Here is a 13,390-nt window from a genome sequence, read left to right as displayed (position 1 = left end):
TGATTTTTGGAATACTTACTGGCCTAGGGTTATAAGATCAATAGGCTTCAAATGGGAGAATATTTCAAGAAGCAAGTCATCACAAAAATCAAGCAGTGAATAGTCAACAAACCAAGTGCTTGTGCTTGGTTGTGGGGATTCCTCACGTTTAAGCTTCTTAGCAGGAGGACTCTCTGACTGGCACTCCTCATTCTCTGGCAACGTCATTTTAACAGGTTGAATTTTGCTGTAACAAGAAAGTGTTACTGATAACATTAGCTTATGTCAAATAAGAAAACTTACAAAGGTAATATCTGGGTCAATCCACAGAAATAGGGAGAATGTTAGAAAACTATTTAAATCCTGTATGGCTATTATTAAAATTAGTAATCTAAATCACAAACTATGTACTCTTAACCCTTAGTGCTCCTGGGTTCAGCATTGCAGAACATGGTAAATCCCTACAGTTCCGGTATTAATATCGAAAATTTGTCCTCCTACTCCAGTTTCCTCCACTTCAATTGACCATCTGGCCACTGAACTCTGATTTAATTTATTCCCAATTATGCAATCACGTTTAAATACCTATTTAAAGTTCCAAATTACACGAGGTTACGGAATTACTACAATCTAGGTTCTTTTTTTATAGCTAGACAAGTCTGTGAACTTTACTCATGTGTTTTGGTTATGTTGCATTTTAAAGTTACATGATTTATAACCTACATTACAAAAAATGGTACTTTAGGAGATAATTTTCTTGTACAATTCAAATAAATTATTTAAACCTAACACAAACTAAATAAAAATCATAAAAAGTTGTTAGTGACAATAATATCCATATTTTCTAAATGTACAAAAAAACGATTAAAAATTTTTAAAAACAAAAAAATTTACCAACGACGTCTCAAAGTGTACCATATATTATTAATATTCTTGGTTATAATATACCTTTTGTTTAAATAATGTTCAAGAAACATTAAATATATGATATACTAATATCAATCAATTGTTTTTCATAACATTTGACAGCCATTTTTATGTCAGGGTGTTTCTCCGTTCAGTGGCAATCCACCCGTGCTAGTGAGAGGTTACTGTCACTCTTTGTTGTTTCACAATAGCAATTTATAATGTGGAACACAATTCAAAATCCCGTGAGTTGTGAAGTGCAATCGGTAATACAGTTTTTGTTGGCTAAGCACAATAAACCTATTGAGATTTATCACCAACTCTGTGAAGTTAATGGAAACGATGTGGTTATTGAGGGTGAAGTGGGTCAGTGGTGCAATAGGTTTAAAATAGCGAAACTAATATGCATGGTAACGAATGAAGTGGACGGCCAAGTATTGTAACCGATGAAGTTGTCTCTAAAGTCAATTAGAAGATTAGGGAAGACCACAGATTCACAATAATAGAACTCTCACTTAGCTTTCCTCAAATTTTAAGGAGTTTGTTACACGAAATTGTTATACATAAGTTAGGTTACCATAAATTTTGTGCAAGATGGGTACCAAAAATCTTAACAGAAACTCATAAAATTCAGCTTATGGCTGCTTTATCAACATTTTTTAACAATTAAAAAAAAATGGTGACTCACTGCTTGATTGAATCATTACAGAAGGCAATACATAGATAAAACATGTGAATTCTGAAACCAAATTACAGTCTATGGAGTGGGGACACACACACACACTCTCCCACAAAACCAAAGAAATGCATTCACACATTGTTGCCACGGAAGATTCTGCCAACTGTTTTTTGGGACAGGAAAGGAGTTCTTCTTGTTGATTTCTTAGAATGTGTCACAACCATAAATTCTGTGAGGTATTGTGAAACTTTGCATATGTTAAGAAAAGCAATACAAAACAAGGGCAGCGGAAAATTAAGGGCGAAAATTTTGTTTTTACATAAGAACGCCTGACCACACAGTGGCAAATCGGACTCGAGAAGTCCTGGGTGCTTTTTTAAAGTGGGAGGTGTTTCCACATCCGCCTTTTAGTCCGGATCTTGCACCCAGGGACTACCACATGTTTCTAGCAATGAATACCTGGCTTGTGATGCAGCGCTTTAATGACAACGTCGAACTGCTTTAATGGGTGTGACTGATTGAAGTCTCAGGCGGCTGAATTTTATAACGCTGGGATTTCAAAACCAGTTCACTGCTATGATAACTGCCTACATTTATTGTATGGTGACTAGGTTGAAAAATAGTACTTTAGTTTTACTTTCATACATAATATATATATATATATATATATATATATATATATAATACATTTGTTTTCTTATACTTTGTTTTTTGTTTACAGAGTGGCCACTCAAAACCTCTTTTCAAATTCCCGGTTTATTCCCAGTTGAAAATTTCCGATTATCTAGTATATTTTCAAACCAAACAGACAACTGTAGTACTGTATTTAACCCTTACGCCAAGTGCAACGATGACGTTTTATCGTCACTAGCAGTATTTTCAAAAAATGCCACAAAGCTGCGGTGCACTAGTATTTCCTCGCTAACTATATGCGAGAAATTCGGTGACGATTTATTGCTATCACCTATTTTAAGCTCCTTAATTTTTATCTCTGTGTCTTTCGATGTGTCGACATAACACTGTGCATATCTAATAACTTTCTTTTCTGTGATGTTTAGAAAATACATGTATCCAATTTGGAAATTCAAAGATAACAAATAAATACCAGGGGCAGACAACAGCCCAGTTTGCGGGTCAGAGGTCTAGCGGTGGGTCATTGTCAACGAGACAATGATTTCGCCGGTACACAAGGTCGGTTCGGTACAATCAACGAATAAACCAAATAGTGTCATCTGAACTCTACTTAATTTATCTTTTGTAGGGGACAGGGAAGCCTAAGAATACCACATTACTTTAAAGGAATTTGCAGAGATTCAGGGAAATGAACATATTTAAAATTCCAAGTCATGTTTCCTTTTTAACACTTTGAATCCCAAGCCCGAGCTCAGGCCGGGCTGTGTCAATATCGTCAATGACCCAAGCCCGAGCTCAGGCCGGGCAGTCTATTTTTAGTTCGTGGAGACTGGTAATTCGCATTACTGACGTTTTTAGAGGTTGTGTTATGTTTAGCAAGTCATATTAGACTAATTTTATTAGTCTTTGGTTATTTATAAACGGTTACAAGCAAAAAAATATTATAACAGAAATTGTGTAACAAACAGCTGATACGACGCCGAGTCACCAACTACGCAGTTGTCAGCTGGTGCCGTGACGTCTGCACTGTTTACACTAGCTCTGTGTTTTACAGTGAATTATAAGTTATTTTAGCCACAGTTGTTTATAAAATTAGTATTTGGAGTGCTCAGTTATAGTTTTATTATGTTATTTATCTTACATTAGTCAAGAACTACGTATTTGTCTGCTAGTGCCGTGCCGTGGCGTCTGTACTCGTTGTACGTCTACTCGCTTTGTGTTTTACAGTGAAATAAAAGTTGCTTTAGTTATAGTTATTTATACAATTAGGATTTTGTGTTGCTCAGTGTTGTTTTATTATGTTATTCAACTCACACGCGTAAAATGAGTGAATTTTTGGATCCCAAAACAACGAAGCTTATCGTTGATACATTGTATCATACAGATTCTGACTTACAGGCAGACATTTTCCCGAAAAAATTCCTCCGACTGATAAGAAGGTCCATCCAACAAGAGTGTGTAAAGTTTGTTCAGAGAAAAATAAACAAACCACAGGCAAATCTGGAAGAAAAGAAAATGTGTGGTTTTGCCCAGAGTGTGACACTGCCTTCTGCCTTCCTGAATGTTTCAAATTATTTCACACTAAAGCTAACTACTTGTAAATAGGACTACATTCTCTCTATTCAACTTTTCATCTGTGTTATTTAGCTTGATTATAAATAAATATATTTGAACTACAACTTCTTGGCTTTATTTTGATGTGTAATATGTTATGGTTAGCTGAAAAGAATCATGAAGAAAAATGTATAAACAAACTTATGCTTTATGTTCCAATTTTTATTCTTCAATATTTTACACACTTTTTATGGACTCAACATTTTCATTGATTTAAAAAAAGTTGATATATTTACCTTGGATATATATACATATATTTGGACTAAAACTTCTGGGCTTTATTTTGATGTGTAATATGTTATGGTTAGCAGAAAATAGTCAAGAAGAAAAATGTGCAAATAAATTGATGAGTTATGTTCCAATTTTTTTTTCTTCAGTATTTTACACACTTTTTATAGACTCAAGATTTGTATTGACTTCAAAAAGATAAGTATCATTTTTAATAGTTTTATTTATATTTTTCTGCTTTTTAATTTGATATATTGGTTGCTAAGAAACTATAACTTAAAATTTTTTTACAATTAAACTAAAAAAACCCTTGAAATGGCTGGGACAGCACATATAAATATTACTAAGAACCGGGGACTCAAAGTGTTAAGTAATAGAAATGGTAGGTAATAAAATTGGCTTCCAGAATAAATTACATTTACGTAAAAATGTATGATTCTATATTTATAGAAAATATATTTATTTACATCTACACAAAGTACGACGTACAGATAAAATACGAATTAGCAAACGTCTGTTTACTAACGAGAAGCTTAAGTCCGCGCATAGAACCAGCAAACACGCTAGCATTGAAAAATATAGACACAGAAAACACGAAATTCAATTATAATATTATTTATAAATTACGTTATTCTGTTGCTATATATTTCTAAATAGTTTTATACACAAAAAAACTAAAAAAAAAAAAACATGTTTTACCAATCGGTAATTTGAGTACTGCTGATAGTATCAAACTTGATAGAAGGCAAACTAAAACAATAACTATGGGATACTAAGGGTTAAGAATTATAGATATTAAAAAATTACAATAATATTTCTACATATGTATTTATTCACAAACATGTGTACCAAAGATGTTATTATTTCTCCATATACGAGTTGCATTAGCTAATTTAATTTATTAAGGAATGGACAGGGCTATGTTGAAATTATGTTATTCTCTGTCTGTCTGTGAAATAACTGTTAAAAGAACCTAGAGATCGTGTTAGAACAAGGAGGGGTAGGCATTGGTGGAGGGGATAACCAGTATAGTTAAATTACTTTTTCCTGTTTTGTGATTCGTCAGATTTGCCGCGTAGTACATTTCAAAGCAAAGACATTCTCTGTGTTTTGTCGTTGTCATTGGCCATTTTGTATTCGAGCTCCCTTGAATTTGGTTACAACAATGGACTTATTTTCTACAAAGGTATTATACCTGCGAATAATATATGTATTGGGTGCTGTGTTTGATTGTGTTATATTAGAAAATCAAATACTGTATAATTTTTAGTTAAACATGGAATTTTACAATTCTTTTCTTTGTGTAACAAATGTGACATCCATTGTCGTCTACATCCTCCCTGATGACTGGAGGCACTTATGCCAGGCTGATATAAACTTTTAATCTTACAAGGTCTAAATAAAAACAAAGATTTATTTGGGTCAAATTCCCCTGATTTTAACATTATTGTTATTTTACATATACACAAATGATGTAATGGATGATTCATTACGTATTTGATACTTTGGATAAATTTGTTTATATTATTTTTCAACTTATATTTCTGATCAGTCCCTCTAGAATTTGATATTTACTGATAGGCACTATCTCAAGGGATATTTTTCTTTCATTGACATCAGCACAGAGCAACAAATTTGGTGCTGCCGCAACCTGCTGATGGCCAGAGGCACTCCTCTCAACCTGATAAGGACTAATTCATTAATTAGCTTGAAATTAAGAAAAACATTATTCATTTCAAATCAAAATTCTCGTTTCGTATAACTTTTAATCACGGTCCCTAAAGTTCAAGTGACACTCGATGCGGATGTACAACAAGAAAATATTGCTCCGCACATGAAAAGCATTTCATTCCATTTTTAATGTTTTACAACTTTTGCTCGGGAAGAAGATAGTAATAAATAAAAAGTTTTTTGCCGGGTCAGCTTTTACCTTCAGAATTACAGAGAAGACTTTTTTTAACATTCTAAATTTGGTATTATGAATATATACAGTATATATACAGAAAAATCATATAAGTTACTATTTTAGTTGGAACCAAACTAACTAACTTTCTTAATTAATTAATGTAGTTTTGACAGCATCAGCACCTGCAGAAATACTATTTCAGATTGGCTATTTATTTATCGTAAGTACTATGCTACTCAAACATAGTTTAGATAAAGTTTAGTAATTTTATATAATCTGAAACAAATGCATTTTATTTACATATACAAAAATATCTCTACTATAATAAAATTTGAAATCCTAAAATATAAATAAGTTCAACACTATTACTCCACATTAATTTAAAGTAAAATCATGTGTTTGGTATTTGACTAATGGCGACAAATACAATAACGATGTATCCGTGTTCTATGTACCACAAGAAGTCAGGCACATTTATCCTCGAAAATAGTAAAAACTAAGTAAATATTACATTGTTCTGTTTGTAACATTTTATAAATTATAGATACCTTAGATAGATTTTTACTTATTGTTAATATATCTATTAGGCAAGTGTGAAAGTAATGGCCGGAGCAACAAAATAAAGTTTCGCATTATTAACTTATTGTAATTGTCCTACTGAAGACAATATAATAATTCACAGAGAAGAAATGAGAAATAAAATTTAGAACTACTTTTTACACGCGGAACAATATTTTCATGTTTTACATCCACTTCGTGCGTCACGTGTATGATAACATCATCAGATGTGCGACCATCTTTGGAAACATAAATGAAAAATAATACTGAAATGAGCAGAATTTTGACCCAAATGAATGATGTTTTTACTTAATTTTGCGCTACAAATTAATTTGTTGTTATTGGATTAAGACGAGCGACTTTGGCCATCAGCGTGGTCTGCGGCAGCACCAAAGTTGTTGCTCTGAGTTGATGTCAATGAAAGAAGAACATTCCTCAAGATAGTACCTATCACTAAAATATAAAATTCTAGAGGGGCTGATCAGAAATATACATTAAAAAGTAATGTAAGAAATTTATGTAAAATGTAAACGTAATAAATCATGTAAAAAAACATTAATATACAAATGGACAGTAATAGAGAACACTTACCATTAACCCATTCGTGACTGAATAAATTACTATAATTTTTGGACTACAGAACTGGATATTTTCCATGCTTTCGTGTAAGAAGAGGTGCACTTTGCATAACACTTACTGTATAACATGCTATGAATATTATAAATTTACCCTAGTTATTCCTTGTTATTGTATGAACACAAAATGTTAGTTTTTTACATATATATATATATTTACAAATTTTTATTATACTTCTTTAGAAGTTGGTTGGGGTGTAAAACACCTCAAAACACGTTTCCAGATGAAGTGGAACATGACACTTTTTACATTGGTACACTGTTTCACTTCTTTTCCCCTGTGAGGCACAAACTTTACATTTTCTTGAGGGCCTGGCTTTGGTGGTTGGAGATATCTTTTCAATAAAATGCCCCCAAAACTTTCCTTGAAGGCGCAGTGGTGATTCTCCACAAGCGGGAGCTACCAAAGGGTTACCTGACCCCAAAAGGTTTCGTCACAGAAGTGATTGAACACATCTGATTCAGTGCAGTTTTCTTCTCACTGCCACGAAATGATAGGATTTATTCCATGATTGCCGGTAAAACGCATTGCACTAGCAGTATTTGGTCAAACGCTCCACGCAAAATCACAAGGCCTAGCCGGTGGGTTATTGTCACTTCCATTATCACTGCTGTCATCGTTTGTACCATCAGACATTTCATTATTTTCATGTATCATGTCATCTTGTTCACTGTCACTTTCCTCATCACCACTTTCATCTAAAACATTAGCAACGTAAGCCGCAAAATCATCCGAATTTACAAACACATCATTCCGGTCGGGAGACGGACGCCATCTTGACTGTGTGAAAGACAGCTGTTTTGCCAAGATGATTTGAGACAATATCAGATGATTTTCAGCAAAGAAGAAGAATAAAAACATAGACTAGAATATTGAGAACAAAATATGCAGCAAATGTGAATGCCTCTGCGATCTATCGGCAATATATTCAACTACGTCGATGTCGTGTCTAGCGGACGGGCGCGGCCCGGCCCGTCTTTAGTCGTTATGCCGCGTGAAGTGAAGGACGGAAACTGCCCGTCCAATGTCTTGAATGGGTTAAAAGGAAATAATCTCATTTCAGTCAAAAAGTAAACTAACAGGCCTGAAAAAAACATATACAATTCGTCGAACTAGTGGATGGTTGATCCATGATTGACAAGCACTCACTCGATTCGAACTGCAGTACACGATATCTTGTAAAGCACTGGACCACAACCCCGAAGTGCTCAGATAACAGATATATGCTATCAGTCCCTGCCGCAGATAACATTAACCCTTTGCACTCCGACGTCCGAAATATCGGACATCGTTGTTTTGGCCAAAACCTCGGACGTCCGAAATGTCGGACATTTGGTAAATCCTTTATACTGGCTTTATTATCCAAATTAAATTATCCAAATGCGGTAAATTTGCGATACGCAAGCTGGATAGTTGTTGGATGTAAAAACGTAGTAAACCTTTATACTCTATAGCAGTGATTTTGCAGTTTTACATTGTGTTGTAGAGGTTTGTCAACTTCACCATTTTCGTCAGCTGATTTGATCATAACTTTAACAGCTGATCTCTTCATTGTTTTGTTTAGTCTGATAAGTTATTTCAGTCAATAAGGTTATGTTGACGATCTGAGTGATATTTTTGTCAGTAACATATCAGATTCGGAATCATCTGACGATGCTAAAAGTGAAAGTGAGGGAGGTATTACGGTACTTTGGGATTATACCGACCACACCCAGATATGAATCGTTATTTGATATTTTGTTTCTACTGATTACTAGATTAGCGTAGAACAATATTTCGTCAATATAAAACAGGAATTGTCTTATCGCAAACCCCTCCCCATCCTCAGACAGAGGTCAAAGTCGAGCGGTCTAGTAGATAACGTGATTGCAGAGTCTCAGCTGGTGCGTCGCGTCGCTTTGTTGTACTTCCGTGTTTTACCCCTACATTTCTCCAAATACAAAAATTCAACAAAAACGAACATTACCAAACAAAAACTAAACTCTTTATTGAAAAAACACACAAAACTTGTTCTTATTCTTGATCATACTCCGCCACTCAAAATGCGAGTGCCTCTGGCTATCAGCGCGCTGATGTCAACGAAAGAAAAACATCCCTCGAGATAGTACCTATCAGTAAAATATCAAATTCTAGAGGGGCTGATCAGAAATATAAATTGAATTGTAATGGAAAGGCAATTATCTACCGTGCAAAAACTTAAATAACATGTGATGCCGCGCGGCCTGCCGTAATCAGGATTCTCGAGAAAGATAAGATAACAGCGACAAAAATACCGATCACAATATACTGGAAATGCTTGTTGATTGATGGAATGTTAGTTCTGTTACTCAACAACATCGTTTTATAACGTTCTAAGTTCATTGAAAAAGGTTTAAGCGTTGGGGGCATATAACGGAATCTGACCCCATTGATAATCGTTGTAAGTTTGTAATTTTGTAATTTAAGAGTTGTTTTTTCGTTTTATCATGTTTGTTTCTATAAATTTATATTTTTGTATTCTTCATACTGGTGCGGTCGGTATAATCCCAAAGTACCGGTATTACGGGCATAAAAAGGTATAAAAAAGTAAATATTCAATCATTTGACAAATAACTCACTATTTGGGGAAATTGTCGGAAATTACAAAACTGCCTACAACATTTTTGTTTATAGAGGTAAGTTTATGAAATGTTATGTGCATGTTTACAATTATGTAAGGAACCTAGAAATAATAATAGTTTATATAATGTCAATGCAAATTCTTTCAGTTATAACAGCTAAATGTTAATTTTTGTAAAAAGTTTTACAAAAAAACGGTACTTTGGGATTATACCGACCACACCCAGACATGAATCGTTATTTAACATTTTGCTTCTACTGATTACTAGATTAGCGTAGAAGACTATTTCGTCAGTATAAAACAGGAATTGTCTTATCGCAAACCCCTCCCCATCCTCAGACAGAGGTCAAAGTCGAGCGTCTAGTAGATAACGTGATTGCAGAGCCTCGCCGCCCGTTCAGCTGGTGCATCGCTTTGTTGTACTTTCGTGTTTTACCTCTATATTTCTCCAAACACAAAAATTTAACAAAAACAAACATTTACCAAACTAAACTCTTTATTAAAAAAACACTCAAAACTTGTTTTTATTCTTGATCACATTCCGCCACCCAAAATGCGAGTGCCTCCGGCCATCAGCGCGGGCTTCGACAGCACCTTCGGTGCTGCCCCGCGCTGATGTCGACGAAAGAAAAACATCCCTCGAGATAGTACCTATCAGTAAAATATCAAATTCTAGAGGGGCTAATCAGAAATATAAATTGAATTGAAATGGAAAGGCAATTATGTACCGTGCAAATCACGTGATGCCGCGCGGCCTGCCGTAATCAGGATTCTCGAGAAAGATAAGATAACAGCGACAACAATACCGATCACAATACCTGGAAATGCTTGTAAGTTTGTAATTTTGTAATTGAAGAGTTGTTTTTTCGTTCTATCATGTTTGTTTCTATAAATTTCTATTTTTGTGTTCTTCATACTGGTGTGGTCGGTATAATCCCAAAGTACCAAAAAAACTTTTTTTATAAGTGAAAAAAGGTATTAAAAATAAGGTAATTACAAATATATATTTTTTTACAATTTAGAATTTTATGAGAAATAAAACAAAACCAAAATTATAACTCTTATCTGCTAAAATAAAAAAGTTACAATTTTTTAACAAAACGTTTACAAAATTGATAAAAAGGGCTCCGAGGTTTTCGCCAGTACTTGTTGAATAGAGGCCCGAGTTTTTGGTAGTGACCAAAAATTTTACTCTCGAGTGCAAAGGGTTAAGGTACACAGATATCGAGACACAGCACACAAAAAGAATATTAAAATATTAAGAATTTAACTATTTATTAATATACCTCCTAAAACCATGATAATTGTCATTTTCACCCCTTAATACTATATATTTTTTTGTTTTAGAGGATGAGCAGAATGCATTAATAACATGAAAATCGTGATTTACTGAGTCGACCTTTAATCTCATAGATACGTCTTCTCAAGTGCATTTTGTGCAATGTTGTGTTTGTCATAACTTTTCTAGCAACAAAACCCTATTTGATTTCCACCTTTTATTCTAGTTCTCATCTCCTCACTACAAACTGTACACTTCAGATTTTAAGGAGTTTACAAGGTCATTCATTGCCTTGGAACCGTTTAAAATATTGTTCAATGTTAAAATATTGTTTTAACCTTATAGATACCTATTCAAACCAGCTGAACAATATTGTTATTTAAATAAATATTACATAATTTGGTACATTTAATTTTCAGTATTTGTAGATAGCAGTGAATACCGAGGATTCAATACTTATGAGTTGATTGTGGTGGTGGCCGCTTATTATACTGCATCTGAGTCTATATGTAAATCTAGCCTATCCTAAGGATAAAAATCTGATAAGGGCCTAAATATACTTTGGCTACCATTTAAATACACTTAAATTTAATAGGCACATTACAAGTAACAATTAGCTTAATTACTCTCCTATGCCTACCAGAAGAATTCAATTTATAACTATTCTCACGTATATTAAAATATTATTTATCCCGAAACTGACCTGTTGGCTAATTAAACACAACAACCACTTGGTTAAATTACCTTAACATAGTAACAAAAAGTATACAGATCGTTCAATATTATACCATATTTTTATAAAATAGTATAACAAAGAAAAATAACAAGAGTACGTAGTAATGAACTATACCTTTATATTAAATATGTTTCATGAAACGTTCAGTTGAGATTAGGAATCTTGCTTAACACTGTGTAGCAAACAACTAGGGATAGTACACCGAAATCATTCATAAGGTTTAGTTAAAGTAAAAAAATTATAAACAATGAAAAACAATAAGATAGTTAGCAAAACATTAGGTTAAACCTGACCTGCCTTCTTCTTCGATCCATAGAATGAATGTGTTGAAAGCCACGAGCTCCTCCCGTTTGTTTTCAATGGGGTGATCGTGACAGGCGGAGAGAAAGAGTGGGGGCAGAGCCGAGCAGTACCGATAAATCCCGAACATTCCTGACAAACCCTGTACATGCGGCTGATAGCGACCTCAGTTCGGAACGGTTCTGATTTCTATTATCTTACGAATTAATGAGTCGTTTTTATATCCGAATTAATGAGTCGTTTTATATCCGAACATATCTGCAAAACATAGAAATTATATCGAATTAATTATATTAATATTGAACTTTCTTTATAACTCCAAAGATACTTTACAAAATGTGAGATGGTGCACAACGAATAAAATGTCATAATCTAGAATAGAATAGAAAAATTATTTATTTTCTTGAAAATATGTACAATAGTAAAATTATATAAACATCATTATACCTTAAGCACAAACACAAACATTGCTCCTTAGTTGTAGACACAATTTGACATGAGAATAAAAATAAAACAATGTTACTTTTTATTAAAGAAAATATGAACATGTCTTTTTTTATTTTAATACAGCTAGGGTACATCAATAAACAAAATTCAAGAAAACAAAATAGGACCTCAAAAGGCAAGGAACTGCCTGTGTAGAGGCTCCAAACTTTCTTAGAAAAACAAAAGAAAACAACACTCAAGCAAATGAAATTAACAAATAAATTCAAATACGATAAATCTACCCATTTAAACTAAGCTTTAATAAAACAAATTTGAATAAAAAACACACATTATATAATTTTCAAAGTCTAAAGCTAATTCAGTATACATAAATGCCATAAATATAAATTATAAACCATATTCCAGTTATCTTTTTGTGATATTGGAATATATTCAAATTAATAGGACAAAAGCAACATATTATAATGTGGAGTCCTTAATTTGTAGTAAATAAATTAATAATTACTTAACCAAAAAACATAATTATAGAAATATGACAAAATCAATGACAACTACCTGACTTAAATACCTAACATAGCACGTGACATAATTAATAAATACAAAATTATCCTAATTATATTATATTACTGTACAGATTTATGATACAATTATACAAAATTTATACAATTTATTGAAGTCTGTCATTGTGTCACTCAGAAGGCTTAAGTCCAGGCAAATCTGTCTGTTTGTTGGATATATAGAGAATGAGAAATAAGCTATAGACTTGAAATTGTGCATGCAACTTCGACCAAGCCTGATAAGTGTCATTTTGTGTCGTCTGGCGTACGCGATTATAATGCTGATCTGATCTATAGTACATGGAAATTATCGAATAATTTCTAACTAATAGT

At 33.3% G+C, this 13,390-nt stretch overlaps 1 protein-coding gene across 1 annotated transcript in view; it reads right to left on the bottom strand.

Moving 5' to 3' along the window:
• LOC124370504 overlaps window positions 1-12,082 on the bottom strand; it is a 49,072-nt gene extending 36,990 nt beyond the window's left edge. The window contains exons 1-2 of the mRNA XM_046828804.1: window positions 12,047-12,082; window positions 20-226 (exon numbers count right to left, since the gene is read on the bottom strand). Coding sequence (XP_046684760.1) covers window positions 20-207 — 188 coding nt within the window. The 5' untranslated portion in view covers window positions 208-226; window positions 12,047-12,082. The remainder of the gene's footprint in view (window positions 1-19; window positions 227-12,046) is intronic.
• Between the last annotated feature and the right edge of the window lie 1,308 nt (window positions 12,083-13,390).

The sequence above is a fragment of the Homalodisca vitripennis genome, chromosome 1, assembly GCF_021130785.1.
Source record: "Homalodisca vitripennis isolate AUS2020 chromosome 1, UT_GWSS_2.1, whole genome shotgun sequence".
Classification (NCBI taxonomy): Eukaryota; Metazoa; Arthropoda; class Insecta; order Hemiptera; family Cicadellidae; genus Homalodisca; species Homalodisca vitripennis.
Note: the sequence above shows the minus strand (reverse complement) of the source record. Positions and strands in the feature narration are given on the sequence as shown.